We start from the raw sequence: 25590 nt of genomic DNA, 5'->3' as shown, positions 1-25590 counted from the left end.
ATAGCCCCTCCAGCATTTATCATTTTCCCTTCTTGTCTTGGATTTCTTTCTCTGAAAACTTTGACCATTTATGAATTGGGGAATGGCTCCCAAGTGATCTTCTTAAAGCCCTGACTGTATCACCATCCCCCGTTCTGTCATCTCCAGCGGCTCCCTGTTACAGCATCAAATGCCTCGTAAAGTCCTCTGGCTTTGAAAGCCCTTCGTAGCCCACCCCCCACTTTTCCAGTCTTCTCACACCTTACTCCTGGATCCAGTGACGCTGGCCTCCTGCCTGGGCCTTTTCCTTCTTTCTCAGAATGCTGTCCCTTCTCCTCTGAAGTCTCCTGGCTTCCCTGGCCCTTCGGAACTCAGTTCATATCCCACCTTCTTCTGCAAGATGCCCTTGCCACTGCAGTCCCTGCCCACTGATGCCTTTTCCCTGAGGATACCTTTCATCTAACTGGGCTGCAGCTTGTTTGCATATTGTCTCCCCGTTAGATTGTGAGCACTTTGAGGGCAGGGACTGTCTTTTGCCTTTCTTGGTATCCCTAGTGCTTAACACTAGAGAGCAGGCACCTAGTAGGTGCTTATTAAATGCTTGTCACCTCACTGACTGAGAAGGGGCCTCAGCTCATTGGGTGGATTCCCTGTGGAGGACTCAGAGGAGGCAAGAATGCCCACAGGATGAGAGTGTGAGGATGAAGTGTAGCCTGCACCAGTGTGACGAGTGCCCACCTCAGGGAGGTCACCAGTCCATTGAAGAAGTCCATACACTGCCTGCCTCAGAGAGATATCAGGCTTATGTGCAGGAGGGGACTATGTGAATATCTTCCCTTGAAATTGGTATTTCCCCTGCTAGAGCAGGGTCCTATGGCCGTTAGAGTTTGTGGAAGTGACCTTAGAGATCATGTAGCCTCCGGCCTTCGTGGTTAGGAAAGCAGTCAGCTAGAATGGAGTAAGTACCTGCTCCGTGTCAGGCCCTGGAAGTATAAAGAGAGGCAGAGTACAGCCCCTGCCCTCTCGGGGTTCATGTTCCAATGGGGGAGACAATGTGCAGTCAATTCAGGATAAATTAGGGGTCATTTCAGAGGGAGGCAGTGGCCATTAAGGGGATTAGGAGAAGCTTCTGCAGAAGAGCAGTCTTTAGCTGAGCCTTGGAGGGACCCAGGGAAGCCCAGAGGCAGGGGTGGAGGAGGAGAGCTTCTGAAGTGGGGACCCGGAGGCAGGACCTGTTTTTTGTGAGGAGCAGCCAGGAGGCCAGAGTCAGTGACTCAGAGAGTGTGCAGAATAAGACGGGAAAGGTGGGAAAGGGCAAAACAGAGGATTTTATATTTGGTCCTGGAGGTGACAGGGAGCCCTGGAGTTTACTGACCAAGAGGCTGACATGTAAAGAAGGTCAGCAGTTTGTCCAGGGTCCCACAGCCAATAAGTTACGGGGCTGGACTTCAAAGCTGGGTCTTTGCCTGGCTAAGATCCTCCCCAGCTAAGGAGTGGCCTGCGCTCCCACTCAGCCCCGCTCCCTTCTCTGATCAGCCTGGTGGTCTTTTAGCCCTCAAAGGTGTGCAGGGATTGTTTTCCTTACAGACCTCAAGTGTTCTTGAGGCTCTCCTGAAGTAGCCACCCTGGTATTAGAGTGTGGTGGCTGTTGTGACATTTTTCCAGTTAACACTGAGATAGCCGCTGGACAGAGCAAAGGAACACTCCGCTCTGGCATTTTTTCCACTAGATTGTGCCCAGTCCTCTGAGCTGAACGGTCTTGAGCTTCTTTATTATTCTCCCATAGTATGTTTCAAAACACCGAGTCTGAGCTAGTTTCCTGTGGCAAAAAGTGGACTTTGATTTATTCTCTTTTGAGGTAATCATGAGTTTATCAAAACAGGAGTGCTAAAAATATCAGGGCTGGTGTGGAAACATTAACTTACCCGCAGTGAATAATAACACACTTGAACTTAGAGCAGGAAGAAATGGACTTTGCTTATCACTGAATGCATGAAAAATCAGTTCCCTCGACTTTTAAAATATTTGTTCCATTGAGCTAATTAAAGGCCAGCTATGAGATGGATGAAGGAAAGGGCTTAGTTATGAAAGACCTGGTGAAACTGGGCAGTATCAAAGGACTCATAATGAAAAATGCAATGAACTGATGGACTCTGAGTGCAGATTCAGGGAGACTTTTTTCACTTTATTTTTTTCGTGCAACATGGTCTAATATGGAAGTGTGTTTTTCCTGATTTCATACTGATGTTTGAGATCGTATTGCCTGCCTTCTCAATGGGAGGAAGAGGGCTGGAGAGAAACCAGAACTTAAAAATTTTAAAGACATGAATGTTGAAAAATAAATTTATTTTTTAGAGAAGTGAAAAAAAAATTCATCTTTTACCATCTTTCTAACTTAGTGCAGCTAGGTGGCGCAGTGGATGGTGTGTGGCCTGGAGTCATCTTCCTGAATTTAATCTGGCCTCAGACATTTGACTAGATTTGTGACTCTGGGCAAGTCACTTCACCCTGTTTGTCTCAGTTTCCTCATTTGTGAAATGAGCTGGAGAAGGAAATGGCAAACCACTCCAGTATTTTTGCCAAGAAAACCTCAAATCGGGGCAGCCAGGTGGTGCAGTGGATAGAGCACCGGCTCTGGATTAAGGAGGACTTGAGTTCAAATCTGGCCTCAGACACATAACACTTACTAGCTGTGTGACCAAAAAAAGAAAACCTCAAATGGGGTAACAAAGAGACATGACTGAAACAACTGAACAATAATTTCTTAATGGGTATAGAATAGTAGCTCAGAGTTATTTTAATTGGAATTTCTCTGCTTATTAGTAAATATCTCAAAACTTTTTTTCAGATAGTTACTGTGTTAATGTCTTTCTTATCTCAAAAAATTGTATTTACTTCAAAAAATTTTTCATTCATTTTTTACTATGAATTTGACAGATGTCAACTAATGAACATTTATTTCTCTCTTTTTCTCTTTGTGAAACTTTCAGTAATAAAAGTTTATCACTAAGGGGGAAAAAAGAGAGTACTTAGGTGTAACAGAATGTTAATGTTCCCTCAAATAGCCTAACTTCCCCCTTCCTTAGTCTTCTGTTCTCTCACAAGACCTTCTCCTCCACTCCACCTCAGCTACATGAAGGAATGGTTATACCTTGGATCTTGCCATCCCTACTAGAGTTCCATTCCCATGTTCAAGAGCTCCAAAGTTACTTTATCTGATGACCGTATTTTTGTCTTTCCTCTCTCCCTACCTTAATACTTCTCATTCTATTCATTATCCTTACCATGACTTCCAATTTCTTGCACATCCTCCTTCCCGATCCTGACCCCCTCAATGGACCAGTTCAATACTCAACTCTCCCTATTCTTGGATCTGTTGCTCTCTTCTCCTGTTGCCAGGCACCCCTTGCCACGTCCCTAACCCTGGGTTATCCCCACCATCTACCTCCTCTGCTTTAATTCAGGTACTGCTGATCAGAGCTAGTGGGAATCACGTCATTGTTTCCATACAAATTTGTTATGCAGGCAAGCCTGTCCTTCTGACCTTCTAGCTCCATCCGTGATTAAGGTCACTGCTCTGGAGTCAGAGGGCCGAGCATCAGAACCTGCCTCTAGGACCCACTACCTGTGCGACTGAGCAGGTCACTATATAGCCTGGGCCCTGGGGTGCTCATTTGTGCAATGAAGTCCTCTGAAGAAGGCCCTTTTCATTTTATATCATCCTAGGATTCTGCTGTTCCGTCACCAGTTCTTTGTCCTGCTCACTCCCGGGACTGTTCCAGACCTTCTCTTCTCTCCCCAGTCCCTACACAGCTCTTCCTCCCCCAGACCATCTCAGCCAGAGACCTTACTTACCTCATGATGCATCAGAAAACTGAAGCTAGTTGCCAGATTTCCTTTTCTTCTCATCTGTTATCCCCATCTGCACTGTCCCACAACTAGGACATCTGTTGGATAGAGTTGGTAGGCTCAGAGTTGGGAAAACTTGAATTCAAATCCTGCCTGAGACCCTTTGTAGCTGTGTGACTGTGAGCAAACGACCCACCGTCTCTGAGCCTCAATTTCCTCAGCTGTAAAATGGACACCATAACCGCACCTATTTCAAAAGCTGAGGACCACAGAGATAATATGTGTAAAATGTTTTGCCAGTCTTGAAGTACGGTACCGATGTAATTGTTGTGGTGGTCATTTCCTCTTTTCTCCCAGCCTCCGACAGGCAGGCGGCCCTCCTCTCTACACTTCTGCTTGATCCCATTTCCTGCTGTCCCTTCCAGCCGATGGCCCCACTATCATTCCCTCTCTCCAGTCTTCCTGTTTATTGGCAGGAATCAATTTCTGTTTTTCTCTACTTGCTACAGACAGACTATCCTTAAAAAAACCTTCATTAGATCCTACCATCCAAGCTGTTGTCCTGTATCTCTCTTCCTCTTCTTAGCTAAACTCTGCTCTCATTTCCTCTGTTTTCTTTCCTTACACTGTCTTCTGAACCCACTGTAGTCTGACTTCCAGCCTCATTATTTACCTGGAACTGCAGTCTCGAAGGTTATCTGTGGTCTCTTAGTTGTCCAATCCAATGGCCACTTTTCTGGATCTCTCTGCAGTATTTCATCCTCTTCATACTCCCCTGGATACTCTTGTCTTCTCTTGACTTTTAGGACATTTCTCTTTCTTGGTTCCCCTCTGGCATGTCTGCCTCAGCTGGATCTTCTTCCTTGTCCCACCATCTGCCTATGGATGTGTCCCAAAGCTCTGGAGTGACTCCCCTTTTCTCTCTAGACTCACTTGGTGATGTCAGCTTGTGGGGTTCAGTAATCAGCACAATTCCTAGGTCCATAGATCCAGTGGTGTCTCTCCTGACTCCAGTCCCGGGTCATCAGCTGCCTTTTGGACAAATGCATCTTAAACTCATCAGGTCTCAAACAGAAATGCTTATCTTTCCTTCCAGCCTTCCTGTCGAGAGTTCTGTGCTGTCCTTCCAGTCCCAGAGGCTTGAAATCTTTGTGGTGTCCTCTGTTCTTCCCCTGTACTCACCCCAGCACACCCGGTCAGTTGCCACATCTTGTTTCTATCTCCACTCCATGCCTCACGTAAATCTCTTTTTGTTAACACAGTCACTGCCCTAGTTGAGGCCGTCACCTCTTCAAGTCTTTTCCTACCCTAATATCCACATGGTGCTGAAGTGATTTTCCTGACCATGTCATTCTGCTCCTGCTCCATAAACTTCAGTGGCTCCCTGTTATATCTCGGGTCAGCTACCAGCTCGAGCTCCTCTCTCTGTTACTTGGCCAATCTTTTTCCAAATTACTCCTCTTCCCGAACTACAGTCCAGTAACACTGGCCCACTTTCTGTTCCTTTACACAGTAGTCCTTGTTCTGCCTTTGCGTTGGATATTAAAGAAATAATATCCAGTTGGATATCCACTGGATATTCCCAGGCTTGGAATGGTCTCTGTTCTTGCCTCTGTTTTGTAGGATCGCCTCAAGAGCCGCTTTCTACAGAAGCTCTTTCCCTGCCCCTCACCCACCCCCCTACAACGCAGCGTTTCATGCCCCTGACCGCTGAGGTTACCTTTCTGTGTTCTTGGTAGATATCATGGATGTACCTATCATTTAGCTTTCCAATAATTGACGTTATAGTAGAAATAATGGCCTTTATGTAGGGAATGCTTACAGGAAGTTGTACCCTGTGGCTGGAACAGACTGTTGGAAGAGAGGCATTGTACCAGCAGTTGCATTGGCACTTTTAGGATGAAAGTTCTGTTCCGAGCGTGATTAACAAGGCACCCTCTGAAGACAGTCCTGGGGAAGCCAGATTCTTCGATGGAGGCGCTGGCCTGCCCCATTTGCTAGAATCAGTTGGACAGAAGCTTGGTTTATCTTCCATTCCCACCCATGCTAATTTGCATGACTGTTTCTGGGTATCCCTTGGGATTTTTATTGATTCTTCATGCTTGGTTCTCCCTCCCATTTATTTGGTTGGTTGATATCTTCTGGTCTCCAAGGTCCATTTTTGCCTTAAATAGATCATCCAGTCAGTTTTATGGCTGTACATCATTCTCATTCTCACTGTCACCAAACTAGTACTAGCCTGAATTGCCCCTCACCGATTTAGTGCTGCTACTTGCCACCCCTTGGGCCAGTGATTGAGTATTATCCTAGGGTTTTCCAAAACCATAGTCATCTTTGACTCTTGCCTTTCTCTAGACGGTCACCTGAGGAGGCAGCAAGGTCTAGTGGAAGGATGTTAAACTTGAGTTCAGAGAACCTGGCTTGGTCTGACTTTTTACCCTCTCTGACCTTTTGGAAATCCCTTGACCTCTGTGGGCCTCAGATTGTTTCTCTGTCACTTGTGATGGACTTGACCTCAAAGATCTCTTCTGACTTGCATCACTGGAAAGCTCTTAAAACTCGGGAACCTCCTGCCTTGACTTTGAGGACTTAGGCACCAGCTCACAATTTATTTTGGCAAACAGTTGTTTTTTTAAGTGAGTCAATTTGGGAGTTAAGTGACTTGCCCAGAGTCATACAGCTAGTGAGTGTTATGGGTCTGAGGCCGTATTTGAACTCGGGGCCTCCCGAGTCCAAGGCAGAAGCTCTATCCACTGTGCCACCTAGCTGTCCCCTGAACAGTGTTTTACAAAGCATTTTTGTCCCTCTCTCTTATCCTTCACAACTTTCATATAGATTTAGAAATTCATAGGTGGGTATAAATAACATGGACACGTTACTGTTCGGAGCGTAATGAGGACTGCTGTTCCAACTGGGAAAATGAGGCCCAAGAATGGAACCAGCTGAACCCTTGTTGATCTGAAGCTATTGTGACCAAGGATGTTTAAAAATACTTTGTTCAAAGTAACAGCATCTTTGCCCCAGTCTTATCACAGATCTGTGGCAATGTGGGATTGGCTGATGTAAAAACCAAGTTGCCCCATGAGACCACAGTCATTCAGAAAGGAAGAAGTCACAACCACATTGAGAAGGGGGAAAGAGCATGGTCGTGGGCAGACATTCACATCTTTTTATCAACAAAGTCATCACGTGGGAAAACCTGCCTTGGTTGCTGGCTAGCTCGTAACTGGGGTGGGGTTGGTACCTCAGTCCTCCAGCCTCTGGGCCATCAGACCAACAAGGCTTCTGCTCTGGATGAAATTTCTGTCTCTGCTTCTTAACCAGACAAAGATGTCACGGGAGAGTCATGTGCTGCCCGTGGTCACTAGAGATTATGGTCACGTGCGGCTCAAGTGCTGGGCCTGAGAGGGTCAGCAGTATTGTCTGCCTGGTCACCATCAGCCAGCCGGCCTGCCCGCCCCTCAACCCACTTCCTGGCAGGGATTCTTGTGACCAAGAAAAGCTGCTGCTGGGAATGAAGGGTGCCCTGTTGGGGACTCTCACTGTGAACAAAAGATGCTCTTTGGAAGCAGGAGACACCGATGGGGATGGGACTGAAAGTGCTGCTGAGGCCACGTGCCCCCTCAGTTTCTTTTTGACTTTCCCACTTGTAGCAGATGCGGCAAATGCACACTTTCCCCACTGGGAGGGGGCGGGGGGGCGGGGGCTTGTGTGTAGTATCATCTATAAAGAGTACAGACCAGATGGAATGGGAGCCATCTTGTAGAGCCCAAAGACACCAGCTCCTGGAAGGAGGAAAGCCCCTGCAAGGCCCACAGACAGAACAGGTGATTAGCATCATGGAAAGTGGGAGCTTTAATGAAAGGTCCCCAGAACAATGGGAGGCAGTTTTCCCAGAATGTATATAGGCCTTGTCTTCTGCCGTTCTGGACCTTCCTTTGCACTTTTGATCTTTATCCAGCTGTTGCCTTGTGGCCTTATCCGTTTGTCTGACCTCAGAGGACGCAGTGCTAAACATACGGCAAGGCCTGTTGTGGATTGAGTCTCAGGCCTCGTGCTCTTCCTTCACCTGGGCAATATTTAACATCATCAGCTCCCATCTTCTTTCTCTGGGAAATTTCCATTCTCTCTCTCTTTCCCCCCCCTCCTCCTCCCTCTCCCTCTCTCCCCCTCTCCCTCCCTCCCTCTCCCTCTCTCCCCCTCTCCCTCCCTTCCTCTCTCTCTCTCCCCCTTCCTATCTCTCCCTCTCTCTGCTGTCTTGGATCTCCTGCTTCTCAGATTCTGTTCTGACTGTTCCACTGGTGGATCTCCTGGCCTCTGCCTCCTTTCTGGCCATCCCACCGGATGACCCTCCAGCTGCAGAGGGAACCTGCAGAGTTCCCTGAGTCTCGTATTGTGTGAGCAGCCAGGGTAGAGTGAAGCTGTTAACAAATGGAAAGTGAATAATGGGGGGAAGAGGGTGATGTGAGAGAGAAAGAGAAGAGGAGTATGAGGCCAAGGTCTAGTAGCAATTCTGAGGCTGCTAGCTGTTGGTGCCACATATTTCTTTCCCCCTCTGTGGACCTATTTTTTCTAACTGAAGTGCTGACTCTCAAAAAGAGTTAATAAAGTTCTGTTTGCTTTGCTACAAATAAGGGGGTCTGACTGGCTTCTTTCCCAGAGGCCCTGAGATAACTTTAGATGTGGTCAATGAGGTATGTGTATGGTGCCAGCCCGCCCAGTTATGAGCATCTCAGCAGACTGCACCGCTAACAGGCAGGGGTCCCAGATCAACATCAGAGCCAGCTGCTGGCTGTGTTAGATCCTCATCTCATCATTGATCTCATTTCTCTTCTGGATGGCAGAGTTTTTGCTTGACCTCTCAGGTTTTATCACCCACTAAAGTAATTGCTGCTTTGCTTAAATGACCAAGATGTCTCTGTGACTTGCAGGGTTTCTTGGGAAGGCCCAGCCAGCACACACAGTAAGCTCTTTGGGATTTGCATCTCCAAAACAAGCATGTACGAATGCCCACATGGAGATCTCCCAAGAGGAGTCTTCCGCCAGGGCCACAGTGGACAACTTCTGAGGCCATGTTAGTTCAGTGCTTTCAGCAGTGACATTTCTTCTGGATCTGGGCTTTAGGATGAGAACAAATTCAACTTGATTTTCCTACTCGAGGATTGAAGATTAGGAGGCATAAATTCTTGTAGAGAAAATCCCTATACTGGCATTTATTAAGCACCTACTGTGTTCTTTTCTGTTCTTTTTTTACCCTTTTTTTTTTTTTGGCAAGGCAGTTGGAGTTAAGTGTCGTGCCCAGGGTCACACAGCTAGTAAGTGTCAAGTATCTGGTCTGAGACTGGATTTGAACCCAGGTCCTCCTGACTCCAGGACTGGTGTGCTCTATCCACTGGGGATACAAACACAGAAATGAAATTATCTTTGCCTTCAAAGAGCATCCAGTCTATACAGGGAGATAACATGTACATAAATAAGGGTATACAAAAATAAGCAAAAAGTGAAAAAGGCATTCGGGGAGGACATTCCAGGCTTGGGTGCAAAGGCAGGAGGCTGGACATGGAAAGCATTGTGGGAGGAAGACGAAGGGTTGGTTGTCCCAAAGAACGTGTGGATTGTCTGCAACAGGAAGGGGAAGTCAGGTTGTGAAGGGCCTTTTAAGAAATAACATCTTCATTTGGAGAACAATTTGGAACTGTGCCCAAAGGGCTACAAAAATGTGCATACCCTTTGATCCAGCAGTAGCACTTCTAGGGCTATATCCCAAAGAGATCAAACAAATGGGAAAAAGACCCACTATGTACAGAAATATTCATAGCAGCTCTTTTTGTGGTGAATTGGAAATTGAGAGGATGCCCATCAATTGGGGAATGGCTGAACAAGTTGTGGTATATGATTGTCATGGAATACTATTGTGCTATAAGAAATGATGAACAGGCTGTCTTCAGAAAAACCTGGGAAGACTTACATGGTCTGATGCTGAGTGAAGTGAGCAGAACCAAGAGGACTTTGTACACAATAACAGCCACATTATGCGATGACTGATATTGTTAAACTGAACCCTTCTCAGCATTACGAAGATCTAAGACATCTCCAGAGGCCTCGGGATGGAAAATGCTGTCCACATCCAAAGAAAGAACTGTGGAAGTTGAATTGCTATCACTTATTTTTACCTTCTGTTGAGTTTTGTTTCATCTTTCTGATGGTTCCTCCTATTGGTTTTAATTTTTACTTACAACTTCACTAATGTGAAAATATGTTTAATAGGAATGTAAATGTATAGCCTATATGAGATTGCGCGCCATCTTAGGGAGGGTGGGGGGGAGGAAGGGGGAGAAAAATTTTCATCTCAACAGCGTATGGAAGTGATTGTTGATAAATTAATAAAATTGGGGGGGGGAAGAAATAACATCTTCATTTTGAACACCCAAAAAAGCATTTCCAAACACAGCAGAACACAACAGAGAAGTCAGTGAAACTATTAATCTTTTTATGTCTTTTGCTTTAAAAAACAAGTACATAAATTCTCCACTTTACTTTCAAAACTGTCATGCTAGTGGGTGCTGCTTTCTGAACTTCCTACTCTTACCTTCTTGGGTTTTTTGGGGGGAGGGGCAAGTGTATGATTTTTAATTTTTTTATTAAACTATTAATTTTTAGTTTTCAACATTCACTTCCATAAACTTGTGAGTTTCCAAATTTTCTTCCCTCTCCCTCTCCTCCCCCCTCCCCAAGATAGGATACAGTCTGATATAGGCTCTACATATACCTTCTTTTTAAAACATATTTTCACATTAGTCAGGATGTAAAGAAGAATTAGAACTAATGAGAGGAACCACAAGAACGAAGAAACAAAACAACAAAAGAAAAGGAGAGCAAATCGTATGCTTCGATCTGCATTCAGACTCCATAGTTCTTTCTCTGGATGTGAGTCTTTTGGAGATGTCTTATCCTTGCATCCTTCTTGGCATCTTAAGAAATATTGACGTAACCTTGTTTTTGTGGCCTCACCCTCGCTAAGCGTCCCTCCCCAATTTAAAACGAGAGAAAGGAGGAGGGGGAAAACTAGCCGGCCAGCCTGGTCACCAGGAAGCCGCCAGAAAGACTCCCCAGCCTGTGGGCCGAGTTTGGGGCAGCTGCTGTCCTGCCCAGGACTCTGTGGAACAGTTCTGGGTCACTGAGATCAGCACTTTGTCCGGCCATTGCCTAGTTGTCTGAGGGGCTTCTGAGGTGGGCCTGAGGTTTTGGGTCCTTCCTTTGCTCCTCCTTGACAGATCAGAAAGCTCTTCCCTCTTCTTTATCATGCTCTCTCTAACCCCTGCCCCTCCTCCTTTGTTTCCCTGCTCAGTTTGATGTCTTAAGCACCCCAGACTCTGTGCATTCCACCCTCCTTTGTCTGGTTCAGGATCATGGAATACCTGTTCCGTACACCCTTCCTGCGTGCTGTACACTCGGCATCTCCTCTCACTTACGGGAAGCAGCAGGCTCTGGCCCCTTCTTCCTTTCTACACTAAATGCATTCCTTTCCCATTCCCAGGACCTTTGTTTTTCTTATTTAACTCCCTTAGTAGAAAGCTGCATAGCACAATGAATAGAGGGCCAGGCCTAGAGTCAGGAAAACCTGAATTCAAATCCTGCCTCAGACACTTTCTGGCTGTGTGACCCTAAGCAAGTCCCTTAGCCACTGTTTACCTCAGTTTTGTCGTCTGCACAAGAGAGAGAAATAATGGCACCTCCCTCCCAGCGTTGTCAGGATAAAGTGAGGTGATATCTGTGAAGCACTTTGTAAACCTTAAAGTGCTATGGAGATATACTTACTAGCTGTTATTAATACTCTTTGAAGACGTTAAGATTCTGAAGAGACAGTTGGATGTCTTGGTTTGGTTTTGGGGTTTTTTTGTGTGTATGAAATGGCCAGTAGTGTGTGTTTGTTCCTAGAGGTAATAAAGAACCGCTGGAGTTTATTGAAAGAAAATGACATGATCACACCTTTTTTAAGAATATCACTTTGTTGTGGATGAGGAATTAGGGAGGGGAGCAACTTGAGTCAGACACTTATGAGAGCAGGGAAGTTACCTCTCCCATCCTCCCCCACCCATACCTTCCTCAGACTTAGTGGGACTAAGGAAGGGGAAGGGTCTCCTCAGTATCAGTGGCTCTCATCTCATCTGGACTTACCCAGTTCATCACCCTCTAACCCAGTCCTTGACTTTCAGCTAAAAGAATGCCAGTCAGGGCAACTAGGTGACGCAGTGGATAGAGAGCTCCAGCCTTGAAGTCAGGAGGACCTAGTTCAAATCCGGCCTCAGACACTTGACACTTACTAGCTCTGTGACCTTGGGCAAGTCACTTAACCCTGATTGCCTCACCAAAAAGAAAAAAAAAAGATTATTAGTTACCAGTTTCCATATGATCTGCTGAGGTTGCCCTGATGCCCAAGCAGTCAGGCATTGGTGACAGAGTCTTTTCTATGGTGATTGACAGGAATTAGTGCTGATCAAGAGGAAAAGTGAGATAGAAAGAAAACAGACCTGAGATCTTCTCCAGCCACCTTTCCAGATGCCTTCGTTGTAAGACAGCATTCATGGTAGAAAAGAGGCTTCCATCACCATATGTGGTCATACTAATTTCTAGCCCTTATTCCATCGTATGTCTGACTGTCATTCGCAGTGGGATGCATGCCACCAGCCTGGGGACAAGGGGAGGCCTGTATATCCCATGCAACAGCATCTTTGAGTCACTCGGCAGTCAGTCTGCAAGGATTGAGTGGGTACTTGTCTAGTGGTGCTAGGCACTGGAGACAGAGACAAAATTTAAACCACCTTTACCCTCATTGTGCTTACCTTCTGTCAGAGGAATCAGTATGTACCCATGAGTGTATGCAAGGGAACCTCAGAAGAGAGGTGAGATCAGAAAATGCCTCCTGGAGAGAGGCAGTGTGTGAGCTGAGCTCTGAAGGAGACTAAGAGTTCTCAGAAAGGGAAAGGGGGTGAGGAAGGAGGGCATTCTGTGTATGAGGGTCAGCGTGGGCAAGGGTGCAATGACCAGGGCAGAATGCTCTGTTTATGAGGAACCAAAACTGACCAGGTTTGGCTGGGATGTGAAGCCAGGCAGGTGGGCCCAGATTGTGAAGGGCCTTTGATCTGAGAGGAGATGAGGAGCTGCTGGATAAGGGGGCGGGGTGGGGGGGCGGGCGCGCAACAGAGTCACCTGGGCAACCGTGGGGAGGACGGATTGGAGAGGGATGAGACCAGAGGCAGAGCTACCAGTAAAAGCCCTGGCAGATGGTGATGAGACTCTGAACAAGGGGAGTGCTGCATGAATGTAGAGAAGGCGCTGGTTGAGAGATGTCGTTGAGGTAGAATAGACAAGTAATGCAGGAAGGGGGGTGGGCAGCGAGAGAGAGTGGAGAGGCGGGGGTGACTGGAAGGATGCTGCTGCCCTCAGCATAAACAGGGAAATTTGGAAGAGGGATGGGTTGGGGGGGGGAAGATGAGAAGTTTTATTTTGGACATGTTGAGTTTGAGATGTCTACAGAACATCTATAGAACTTTAAAATATCCACGTCAGTGGGTTGTGACTCACTGGAGTCAGGCTATAGACCAGGGCTCTCTGTGAAGATTTTAGAGTCCTTTGCACCTTGGTGGTGATTGGATCCATAGGAGCTGATCTGGTCACCAAGAGAAGGGGTGTAAAGAGCAGAGAGAAAGAGAGACCAAGCCCTGGACAGAAAAGGCCACTTTGGGGTGCAAGTGTATTGATATGATAGGACATGGATGAAGAGCTAGCTGTCCATTAAAGGAGATTGAGAGGAAAGGAGAACCAGCAGAGAAGTGTCAGAAAACCTCAAAGAGGATGAAGTGTCCAGGAGGAATGATCCACAGGGTGAAAGTGCCAGGAGGTCACGAAGGACGAGGAAGCATTGGTAACTAGAGAGCTGCTTGAGGTGAATGATGAGAGCAGGAGCCAGATTTCTAAGGAATGAGGACTGAGGAAGTGGAGATAGTGAGTAGAGAGAGCCTTTGGGGGCCACATGAAAGGGAGAAGAGCTATAGGACAGGGGCATGAGAGGGGTTGGTTTTTTGTTTTAGGAGGAAGAGACCAGGGTCTGTGTAGACAGGAGGAAGTGAGCCAGTGCCCAGTGAGAAATCAGAGATTTGTGAGGAGTGGGTCAGCTTTGCAGAAAAATCTGAAGGTAGTGGGATCAGTGGGGAGGAAGGTGCCCAGAGAGTATGCGAGGCTTATGTTCTCTCCCTAAAGTATGAGGTGCTGGCCCGCTGCTTGCAAGGTGAAGGGAGAAAGGAGAAGAAGCAGGGCTAGCTGGAAAGGCATCAGGGTATATGATAGGAAGACTACAGGATTTGGAGTCTTCTCAGATCTGAATTTGGGCTCTGCCACTTAGGACCTCTGTGGCCTTGAGGAAGTCACTTCCCCTCTGTGGGTCTCCCTTTCCTCATCTGTCAAATGGGAGATTGGACTAGGGCATGTCTTTGGTTCCTTCCAGCTCTTAAGTCCTGGTGATAAGGGCTCATTCATTCTGATTTGGTGTTCCCTGTGTATGAAATAGGAGTTTGTGAAGGGTGTCCAAAGGCTTTGTCCTCTGTGAGTCTGGTTCAGTCAGGGATGCTAAACAACTCCTTTTGGTGACTAGAGGCTTGCCATAGGACTACCATGCTGAACTTGCGAGGATCATCTTGAGCCCGACTGTCCCATAGAGAGGTTTATAAATAAAGCAATTGTCCTTCTCTTTGCTTCATTTCCCAAACACTTGGCGCCTGCTTCATGTAGCGCACCATCCTGGGTACTAGCATGGGAAAGATTCACAAGTTGTCTAAGACTGTGTCCCTCCCAAGAGCTCATAGTCATGGCAGGTGAGTTCACCACCTGCAGTCTGAGAAGAGCAGCTTGTTACTGATTGAGGGTATCAGGGAAGGTCTCCTGGAAGATAACAACCTTTTGAGTTGAAATTTAAGAGATAGGTTGGTAATAATAAGCAAATAAATGATGAGTCAGCACATAGGAGGAGAAATGACATTTCCAGCATAGGGAGTGAAGAACAGGCATAAGGGTGGAAAAATATATTGTCTCTTCAGGGAGCAGAGAGTAACCCAGCTTAGCTGTCCCAGAATTTGGGGGAGGGGGAATGAAGGGCTAAGGCCCAAAATGTAGGCTCATGCCGGTTTATGGAGGCCTAGACTAAACTTTGGGCGTAGGATTTGGAGTTAGTAAAAAAATGAGGCCCTTAGTGACGGTTTTGGAGTAGAGGCCTAGGACACACAGAAGAGATGATTCTGGCATTGATGGGGGATGGTCGTGGGTGGGACACATAGGGAGCCTACTAAGGTACTAGAGGTGGTTGGGAATGAGGGCCTGTGCTGGGGCAGTAGCTGAGCCTGTTGGAGGCTAGCATTGACAGGATTTGGTAAGTGGTTAGCAGTAAGAGGTAAGGGAAAGGCAAATGTGGTGAATGAAAAGTTAGAACGGTCGGAAGCCAAGTCCAAGTCTATGACTGTCATTGATAGGACTATTGAAACTATAGCTCACATTGGCTGGTGTTAGCAAGAACAAGCCCAGATCTGCAACAAAAACTCTTTTTGGCACAGAATTGATGATAAACATTTATCGACTAATTGATAAAGGAATTCTCTCCATGTCTTTACCAGGCACTGCCAGGGGCATATATCTTGGTGGGAGTTACCTACCTGAATGATCCTTGGGGTGTGGAGGGCAGGGCTATACACATGGGAAGAGGAGAGTCCTCTCTTTTGTAAGCTAATAGGTTCTAAAATTTAGTAAGCCAGGAAGCACAGAAGTCCAGAAATTTCATTCAAAAAGAACAGTTGCTATAGTGGGCCACAGTCATTCTGGCAGTGGCACCAGGCATTGGTATGAGATCACAGAGTTCAGCATTGTAAGGGTCCAATCTATATCGGAAATACTGTATTATACTGTAACTGATGGCTACTGACAAGTGGTCATTTCATCTCCTTTGAAAGACGTCCAAGGAATAAAGTAACCCATCCCACATCCCACAGCAGCCTGTTCATGAACAGCTTGAATTTTTAGGAAGGTTTTCTAACCTCACGCTTATTTTTAAACTTCTATACCTTGTTCCTGGTTCTGCCCTTTGGGGCCTACTCCCTGTCTGGGTGGAAGCCTTCCAGATACTTGAGAACATTTATTGAGTTCTCCTAAGTCTTTACAGAGAAAAACATTCTCATTCCATTAGCTTGTTCATCTGCCATGGATGGCCACCCAGGCCCTCAGCTATCCTAATCACCCTCCTCTTGGACATCCAATGCTTCATCATTGTTCTCCTTAAACTTTGGTCCCCTAACTAAACACAGCCCTCCAGATTGGTGTGGCCAAGGCTAGAGGACACTGAGGTGAGGACCATTGTTCCTAGGGTTCATTGGAGCCAAAGAGGTTGGGATCTCAGAGTGTCCTCACTGCTGGCTCACAGAGCTTCCTAAGACCCTCCAGTTTTTCAGACAGATCCTGCTTACCTGGGTCTCCCCTGTACTTGAGAGAGCAGATTTTTGGGAAGCCCAGGGGTGGAACTTTGCACTTCTTTAATGATATTTCATCTTAACAGATTCAGTTTAATGTCTTAGCCTGCCACAACCTTTGTGGATCCTGTCATCCTGGGTGTGTTAGCTATCTCTCCTTGCTTCTTGTCATCTTCAGATTTGATTAGCACGCCTCTCGGGCCTTTCTCCAAGTCATCGATAAAAATGTTAAACAGCACAGGGCCAAGCTCAGATTCCCAGGGCACTGCCTAGTAACAACCACTCTTGGAGTCTGGCCATTCAGCCAGTTCTGAATTAATCTAATTGGATTACCATCTCGTCCACATCTGTCCACCTTTTCCACATGTGTGGTATGAGATCAAATGCTTTGCTAAACTCTGTAGGCCTGCTATGCTAGACCAGCCTACTCTGATAGAAAAGACTGCCTTGCTGAAGCCTCGTGATCTATCCCAGAATTTTTACCTGAAGAGAAGGCGTGCTCACTGGCTTCTAGCTTGTCGACTCTCCAGCCCAGACTCTCCAGCCCACGGCACTTCTCCAGATTTTTTCTGATTCTCTAGTGTGGTTTAGTGATTGCACCTGCTCCTTCATTCGGGCTGGTTGATAACCAAGGGCAGCTAGGTGCTTTAGTCACCCTTTGAGTATCACTTCCTCATTAGTGATTGTTTTTCTCTTATTCTCCTTGATAAAGAAAACACATGTAAAAAAGTGATTGAGCAGGTCCGACTTCTCTTTGTTGTGGTTTATCATCCTTCCATCCACTCCAGGCAGCCCTCTAATCCCTCAGTTTACTCCTTTTCTGCATATCTTAAAGACTTTTATTTCTTGTCCTTGACTTGCCTCATGCACCTCAGCTCATTCTGAGCTTTAGAATTCCGGGCACTATTCTTACAGGATTATGCCCTCTTTTTGTATTCATCCTCTATTACCTATCCTCTTTCTTCTGAGGGGTCTTTAGCCTGGGTTAATGAGTTCCCTGTGTACCTATCAGTCACTACAGACAAACCCCCTTTTTCTTCCTCATTAGAATTGTTTTTCTTTGTCTTTAGAATTTCATTCCTGAGTTTCCCATCCCTCCTGGGCTCACTTCCCCTGAACCACCTAAGGTACATGTCAGACTATGTTTCCTCTCCTCTTATCACTATTTCTGACCTGCCACTGATAAGGTAGAGAATACTTATCACCAGCCCTTCAGCCGCCAGCTGATTAGCCTCCTCCCCAGCCTGGGCCCCCCCCCATCCCCGTAGCTGTTGAAGGCCATCTCCTCAGGTGTGGCATGATTTCCCACCAAGATGAAATCACACATATCTGCAAGTATGTCAAAGGAGCTTTTATGCTACAGTGAAAACACTAGGGCAAGGGTTTCTGGGAACAATGCGCACAGTCCTCCCAGCTTCTCATTTCCCTTTCCTCAGAACCCCCTCATTCTGTAGTTTGGTTTATTTTTCTCCAAGTAGTAATTATTAAATATGTGCCTTTATTTCAAGTCAACAAGCATTTATTAAGCACCTGCCATGTGCCAGGTTTGGGCAGCTAGGTGGCGCATTAAATAAAAGTGCCAGGCCTGGAGTCAGGAAGACCTGAGTTCAAATCCAGCCTCAGACAACGTCCTGTCTGTGGCCCTGGGCAAGTCCCTTCACCCTGTTTGCCTCAGTTTCCTCACCTGTAAAATGACCTGGAGAAGGAAATGGCAAACCACTCTGGTATCTCTGCTAAGAAAACCCCACATGGGGTCATGGAGAGTCAAACATGACTGAAATGACTGAACAGCAGCAAAAATGAACCAGATGCTGTGCTGAGCACCAGGGATTCAGAGAAAGGAAAGACCAGCCCCTGCCCACAAGGAGCTTCCAATCTAATAGGGCAGACAATGGGAAAACACCAGTGTACATACTAGATTATATAAAGGAGAAATTGGAGATACTCTCAGAGGGAAGACGCTAGCATGAAGAGGACTGAGAAAGGATTCTTACAAAAGGTCGACTTTTAGCTGAATCTTAAAGGAATCCAGGGTTGATTCTGGTGCCTTCCTTCTGTTTGATAAGCTCCAGTTTTTCTGGTCCGTATCTCATTTGTACATAGTTGATTGCATAGTTGTCTCCTCTGTTAGACTGTGAGCTCCTTGAGGGCAGGGCTGTCACTGCTTTTTGTCTCTCCAGAAGGTTAACACAGTACCCGGCCCCTCGTCCAATGCTTTTTGACTGACTGGCTGACTAAGGAAGGAGAATACAGGGAGGGGAACAGCTCGGGGCAGCCTGTGAAGGTTCCCAGTATCTGGAGGAGCTTCTTGTTGGAGGAACAGCGAGCGGGCCAGTGTCGCTTCACATCTCATTCCTCTTGGTTTCTCCAGTTCACCCAGGACTGTCTTGTGCAAGTAGTAGGCACAAAGAAATGTTTCTTGAGTGAACAAATCAAAACTCTTCGTTAAAGTGGTTTTTTATGGTGTCTACTTATTTTTCTTTTCCTTAGTGCTCCTGAAATTCCGTACAGATAAAGGCCGGGACCCTCAGTCGGGTGCTTATGGTGAGGATTCTGAGTTGTTGCTTCAGATCCGAAATGACCTCCTCGAGTCCCTGGGGGTGAACCCTGATCTGCTTCCTGATGACTTTGTCAGGTGGGTCTCTCCAACACCTCCCATCCCTCAGACCTCTCTCAGGCCCCAGCGCACATAGCTCCCAGCATCCTGTAAGGTGAGAGAAGATACCATTTCATGAGTGAGGGGAAGAGATTTACCCAAGTCCCATTAGTGTCAGAATCAAGATTCAAACTCAGGGCTCCTGATTCCAAGCCCAGAACTCTTTCCACTACACCCACCAGTCATCAGGCATTTATCAAGCAGCATCTGTGTGCCAGGCAGTGTGCTAGTGCTGAAGACACGTACATAGAAATGAAACAGTCTCTGCCCTCTAGGAACTGATACTCCCATCAGGGGAACCAATATGTACTCTTATGTGTAGATTAAAAAATATATAGAGAGAACTTAACATAAGGTAAGTAAAACAAATTTAATTCCAGATTTGTACCTCATTTGGGCTGAACAATACATGGCTTGTGGGACATACCCTGGAAGAAATCCAACCTGACCATGGTTGAGGTGCCTGCCCACTAGTGGACAAGCACATGTGTTACTTGTGGAGGGCGGTCTTGGTTTAGGAGAGCTGAGGCCCATCGACCAGTTTTTGTTCAGAGAAAGGAAGTTTCTGGAGCTAACAGGCTTTGATCCTCTCCCATTCTCAGCTCTCTTCTGTTTGGCTTGTGTTTGATTGGACCAGGTTGTATTCTAGGCACAGGGAACGGGATGGAGAAGAGAAGGTAGGGCTTGGCTCTCTGTGCTTTCCCTACTCTGAGGGCAGTCTCCCTCGGTTCAGCAGTGGGGTTCTTTTGAAGGTGGCAGCATCCTCGGATGCACTTCAGAAGTCCCCCCCATCTCCCTTCTGTCTTTGATGAGGACCTCTTCCAGATCCAGGATGTCCTGTCATTACAGGTCAACCTCAGGACCAGCAGTGGCCTGGAAGCAGTTTATTCCTTTAGAACCACTGCCTTAGAAGGAATTAAAATCTGTGGGGAATGATGAAAATAAGAGAATTTTTGGATATGAAAAAAAAAAAGGAACTTAGAAAGTATATTCCCTGCTCCCACCCCTATCATTGTGCAAATAAACAAATTCCCATGAGGGGGAGAGACTTAGCTGAAGTCATCTTATTAATTAGGAGCACACAGGCCAGACAATGCTTTCTCCACTGTGTTTTTACAAGAAATTCGCCATAAAAGTCATGCACAAAGAGGCCTTTGACAGTCTTTCTGTACGAGTTCCTGGCTTTATGGTGAGGAGGCTGGCCTGAAGGAGAGAGATTGTTCTGAGGTGATTCACCTCAGTAACAGCAGGGCTACAGCCAATGTCCAGGTCTCTGGGCCCTCATGGAAGGAGTCTTTGTAATTTGAAATTTCTAAATAATCTTGAGAAGAGCTTTGACAAGCCTGCAGGTTGGACCCACCACAGAGATTATACACTTAGCAAAAGAGTTGAATGATTTCCCATTTTTCCTTTTAGACTTGTCCAGTGGCTCATCCAGGCAGGAAATGTCCCTGAGGAGAGGGCAGTGTGACCTCTGGCCCATCCTGGCTGGGTGACCCTGGGCAAGTCACATAACCTGTCATTGCTCCAGGCAGCTCTCCAAGGCCCCTGAGGGGAGCAGGAAGCCTGTCCCAAAAGGTGGTTCCCAAGGCTAATGGAGTCACTGGTCAGGATCACAACCAGGGGAAGGGAGGAAATGGTCTACAGTGACAGGGAGTATATTTAGAAAAATGACTGAAAGTGTAAAAAACCAGAAGATCAGGTTTGTTTGTTTGTTTGGTGTTAGGTCCTCCTAAGTTGGGAAGGCTTTGTGAATGGCGAGTTTGGCAGAGTCCCTACAGTCCTGGCCCGGCCTCTCTGTGCTCAGGCAGCTTATCAGGCCACAGGCAGGGAGATGTGTTGTTGAGCCCCATCAGCCCTCAGGGAGGGCCTGGCCTGGCACAGGGAAGACGGGCACTAAGCAACGGTGGGTCCCAAGGCAGAATTCACACTCCTGACCCCTCATCAGAGGGACTCCAGAAGAAGGAGTTAACAAGAAAAATGTCCTTGCAGATACCCTACAGATGGACACACTCACCCTGAGCTACAATAGCTGAAGAGAAGGCTATTCCCGCCGATGATGAGGCACAGTCTTCAGAAGGAGTCTGTCTTTCTCTTTGCTCTTTTCCCTCTCATTTTCTCTCTCCCTCTCCCTCTCCCTCCTCCTCCTCCTCCTCCTCCTCCTCCTCCTCCTCCTCCTCCTCCTCTTTTCCCTGAAAAGGATAAGGGAGTGGCCAGGTAGGGTGCAGGGGAAGGAGCTCGAAGGTAGAAGATTCTGTGACCAGGCGGCCTTGTGAGCACCCAGCTCACACAGGAGGCCAAGGTCTTCGACCCTGCCCAGCCTCACAGGAGCCTGGCTTGGTCTCGGGGTCTCCTGGGCAGCCTGGTGCCTGCACAAATGAGGTGTTATTGGCTCTCCTGGGGTTTTCACTTAGAGCCTGGGGACCCTTAGCATGTTTGCAGGTAATTCACTTGTGTTTTCAGAGGTAATGAATAGGGTCGATTTACCAGTGACGTAGGGGCTGGAGGCACCATTCTTGCATGCCCAGGTGACCTGTGTTGTTTTCTTGTTGTCTCCCATCCCTTTTGGCTAAGATGACTTTGTTGGTCGTCTTGCATGCTGGCGATTTTAGCCCCTTTCTCTTCAAGAGGTGCTGGGTAGCCTCTTCAAGTTGGCATGAGACCGCTTGAATGGAGGGCCTGTACCTAGCCCTGCCCCCCGGACATTAGACACATGATTTGAGCTTTCCCTATTTTCTTGCTCTAGTGAATTTGTTCTTTATTAATAAGGTTTTGTCATTGACTTAAAAAACCTGTTGGGAACTCAATAACCTTCCTGGTGCTGAGGGCTGGCCGAGGCCCTGATTCCTGGGATGTTGTTGGAAGAGATCCTTGCCTTGGGGGTTCCCTGTGATCTTAGGAAGTGAGCAGGTTCTGATCCCAGGCACTCATTTTTGTGTAGGCAGTGAGGACTATTTCCTGTGTTTGTATCTTGGTTTCAGCCCCCATGCAAGCCCTTCCTACATGTTAGCACAGGCCTGTACCCTGGCATTTGTCCATAAGGATCGTATAGAATCCGCTCCTGACTCTGTGCTGAAGAGAATGGTGAGAATGTGACCGGGGCATTGAAGCATCTGAGACTGACAGGGCCTTATTTTTAGGAAGTGCTGGCAAAGGGTGGGGGAGAGGGGAGGAAGAATTGAGAGAGAGGGAACAGGAGAGTTATTTGTTAGTTTGTTTTAAAGGTGTAAGTTGTGAAAGAAATCCCAGCAGAGTTCCCAAGTCTTCCCCAAGCATCTCCTAGCCCTTGGATTGGGTTGGCTTTTCACAATTAAATGTCAGTTCGTGCTACTGCTTGGTGAGAGGCGTGGTCTCTTGAGGGGAACCTCTGCCTCACATCCCTTTTGTTTTCCTTCTCCTTTAGCTACTGCTTCTCTGAGATGGCACCAGTCTGTGCAGTTGTTGGCGGGGTGCTGGGACAGGAAGTTGTCAAGGTAATTAATACATGAACGTTTTTTGAGAGTAATCTAGTTTGAAGATAAATGAATGCTTCCTTGGGTCTTGCCTAATGTCCACCGCAACTCTCTGCTCTGCCCTTCTTCGGCCTTTATAAAAGTGCCCGGCACTAGTGTCCTCAGCACGCACCTTGGTCATTTTTGAGTGAGAAAGAGGGTGTGGCAGAGAAAAAGAACTGTGTGGGACCCAAAACAAGGACCTCCTCGCGGGTTTTCTTGGGCCACTCAGGGATTTGTTCATTTCTTCTTCAAAAGAAGAAAATTACATAAATATTGATAATAACACTTCTCCTGTGACTGTTGATAGTAGCAAATGACTAAGAGAGAGAGAGAGAGAGAGAGTGTGTGTGTGCGTGTGTGTGTGTGTGTGTGTGTGTGTGTGTGTGAGTGTGAGATTTCAGCGCATCCAGGATCCCTAATTCACCAATAACAGCTGACATTTTTGGAATCCTGGATGCCCCAAATTCAGTGTCCTTTTTCATGCTTATTTTTCAGCTCCTTTGTTCAGTCTTTACTGGAGGTGTTTATTTTCCTTTGCCTTATCTCTACATCATATCTATGCTCCCTGAATCCCCTGTCCTTTACTGAAGCTTTGTGTTGCCTATCCTTTGCCCTCCTGGCATGTGGTCCATCTTGTCATTGGCCTTCCTAAACTGTGGCACCCTAGACTCCCCCCTTACTCTTGGGATCTGGTCAGGATGTGGGTCTGCCCCTCTCTATACTCTTAAGATTTCATGGGCAGGAGTGAGGAAGGTGGAAAGGGCAGAAAAGGGCACGTGCTAGAGTGGTGAGGGCTGCCCATCTTTGCCAGCCTGTCGAGGCTGTGCCCCTCTGGCCCTGGCTGGCCAAGGCTTCAGGAGCCTGGCAGGGACAGCTCTCCCCCATACACTTCTTAGGTTCGATGAGGTTTTCCATTTTCTGCCCAGAGTGGTGCCCTCGTCCCCTCTGTACATGACGGTGTCTCTCCTCACCGGCCCCTCCTGCCTGCCCCGACAGCTGTCTGCTCGCGTCCTGTTTCTGTTTACCCCAGATGGCCAGAGTACTCCGCATTCTTGGCCTGGGGTGTGTTTGGAATCCCTTCCTGCCCCATCCTCTTCACCTCTTGCCCCCTCAGTCTGGTGTCTTGCGGAGCTGTCCCTGACCTTCTCCGCCCCCATCGTGCCAAGCCCATTTCCTGAGCCCAACCTTGGCAGCTCAGGCTCTCCAGTAGGCCTCAGGACCCCAGGGAGTCCTTTGTGTACTTCAGAGCCCCATGTAAATGTGAGGTACTGTTATGGCCAGAGTCAGGGGTGGGGTGGGGTGAGAAGGTGGGAAAAGTGGGCTTCCCCTGGGCTCAGAGAGCCCCAAAGTGTCAGAGCTAGACAGGAACATGGAAACATTCCAGTCCAACTGGGTCCCTCTGCAGAGAGCGCAGACTTGGAATGATTGCGTGGCAGAACCGTGCTGGCAACCTGGTGTTGTTGACCCCCTCTTAGGGCCCTGCCTCTCTGCACTGCCCGAACTGGGGTGCAGGAGTCTGCCAGCGGATGCTGCTCTCCCCCTCATCCCTCCCACCGTCAGACACACTCTCACCTAAAGGGTGACTGCCGGCCTTCCGCTTTCACGTCTACCTTGAGACTGGCTCCGTCTCTGGCATCTCTGAGAAAGCCACTTGAACATGTCCAGAGATGGGAAACTCACTTCACACAGTTGGAGTTGTTAGAAACTTGCTGCCCCTGCCTCCTTCCTGGAGGATTTCCAACCCTGGTCGTGTCCCTGAGCCCACAGGTTTGCTGAGTGAAGGGACAGCCAGTTTTTCTGTGGAAGGCCCTTGAGGAGAAAACTGACCAGTTGCTGCCTGCATGTGAGAGAGCCTCATTTTTCATCTGTCTCTTCTAAATACTAAAGTGGAAATTGTTTTTCTGACTCCCTCCTCAGGCCCTGTCTCAGAGGGACCCTCCTCACAACAATTTCTTCTTTTTCGATGGCATTAAGGGAAATGGGATTGTCGAGTGTCTTGGTCCAAAATGAAAGCCAGCCTTGGGCCCCTGGATGATGACCTGCAGCCTGCTGTCAAAGTCCAGGCACAGCCCCTCCCCCAGTGCCCCAAAGAGGAGAGCCTTCAACATTGGCATTCAGCAGGTGTGCTTCCTGCCATCATTAACAGATGCTGGTCGATGCAAGAGGGCTTGGAGATTGACTGTTAGCATCTCAGCATGAATCATGCCACGTTTGTCCCCCATGGGCAGAGGTCACCCACCCCAGCCAGGCTTTCTTCCTTTGTTACAGTCCTTGGGAGCTTCTCACCACCCTCTCCTTACTCCCCGCCTGAAGTCACGGCCAGAGTAGTCTGGCTTCAGGTGGGGAATAAGGTTCCAGATTTAGGCAGGTGCCCTTGGGCGAGGCACAGGAAGGGAGGGCACCAGGGCTTGGCACAGGGCTTGGCAGTTTAGTTGAGAATCCCTTTGTTAGAGTCCAATTTAAATTGGGGCTTACTCCTGTTCTCTTAAGAGTCAGTCACCCTCGGAGTAGGACATCGCTCTACTCGTTGGCTTCCTAAAGGGATCATCGTTGTGACTGACGAACAGTTGCAAGCATTTTGAGGAAAATCTTTGAATTTGAAAATCACCCCTTAGAAAGGCTGAGCCCAGTGCCTGCTGCTGCAGGCAGTATTCTGTAAGCTGGCAGAATCATTCACATAGCCTCTTTAGACAGGAGTTACTTGTGTTTTTTTTATGGAGTTGGGGGGGGTGTTTTGTTTTTTAATAATGCGTCATTCTTTTGGCCATCCTAGAATGGCAGCTGTTGTGTTTTACATGTTTTCTATGTTTTCCTGGATTCTCAAAAACATAATAAAATAAAGTTGGTTGCTTCTGGGTTTGTCTTTCTTGTGCGCTAGAAATCTTTTCAGAGAAGAGGACTAGTTTCCTGACAGTGATCTCTTGGATCCTAAAGGCACTCTCTTTGCTCTGGCAGCCCAAGGTTCCTTCCTGCCCTTGGCCTTTAATTCTTACCACATTCCTGGGGATTACAAGAAGGGTTGAGAGTTTAGACACAGGGAAAGGGGTCGGGATTTGAGTGGTGCAGTGCCCCGGAGTCTCGGGGGAAAGAAACTGTCATCTGC

General features: G+C 47.4%; 1 protein-coding gene across 2 annotated transcripts in view; it reads left to right on the top strand.

Moving 5' to 3' along the window:
* SAE1 (SUMO1 activating enzyme subunit 1) overlaps window positions 1–25340 on the top strand; it is a 59870-nt gene extending 34530 nt beyond the window's left edge. Inside the window, exons 7-9 of one of the 2 annotated variants that reach the window (XM_020978413.2) lie at window positions 18828–18972; window positions 22397–22466; window positions 24405–25340. In XM_020978413.2, the coding sequence (XP_020834072.1) occupies window positions 18828–18972; window positions 22397–22466; window positions 24405–24497 (308 nt within the window). In that variant the 3' untranslated portion in view covers window positions 24498–25340. Of the gene's footprint in view, window positions 1–18827; window positions 18973–22396; window positions 22467–24404 lie in introns of those variants that run through there. The other variant, XM_078145830.1, reaches the window with a different exon arrangement.
* Window positions 25341–25590: the final 250 nt, after the last annotated feature.

This window comes from Phascolarctos cinereus, unplaced genomic scaffold (assembly GCF_003287225.1).
Source record: "Phascolarctos cinereus isolate Bilbo 61053 unplaced genomic scaffold, phaCin_HiC Scaffold_726;HRSCAF=1367, whole genome shotgun sequence".
Classification (NCBI taxonomy): domain Eukaryota; kingdom Metazoa; phylum Chordata; class Mammalia; order Diprotodontia; family Phascolarctidae; genus Phascolarctos; species Phascolarctos cinereus.
This window is presented reverse-complemented; position numbering and strand designations above follow the sequence as displayed.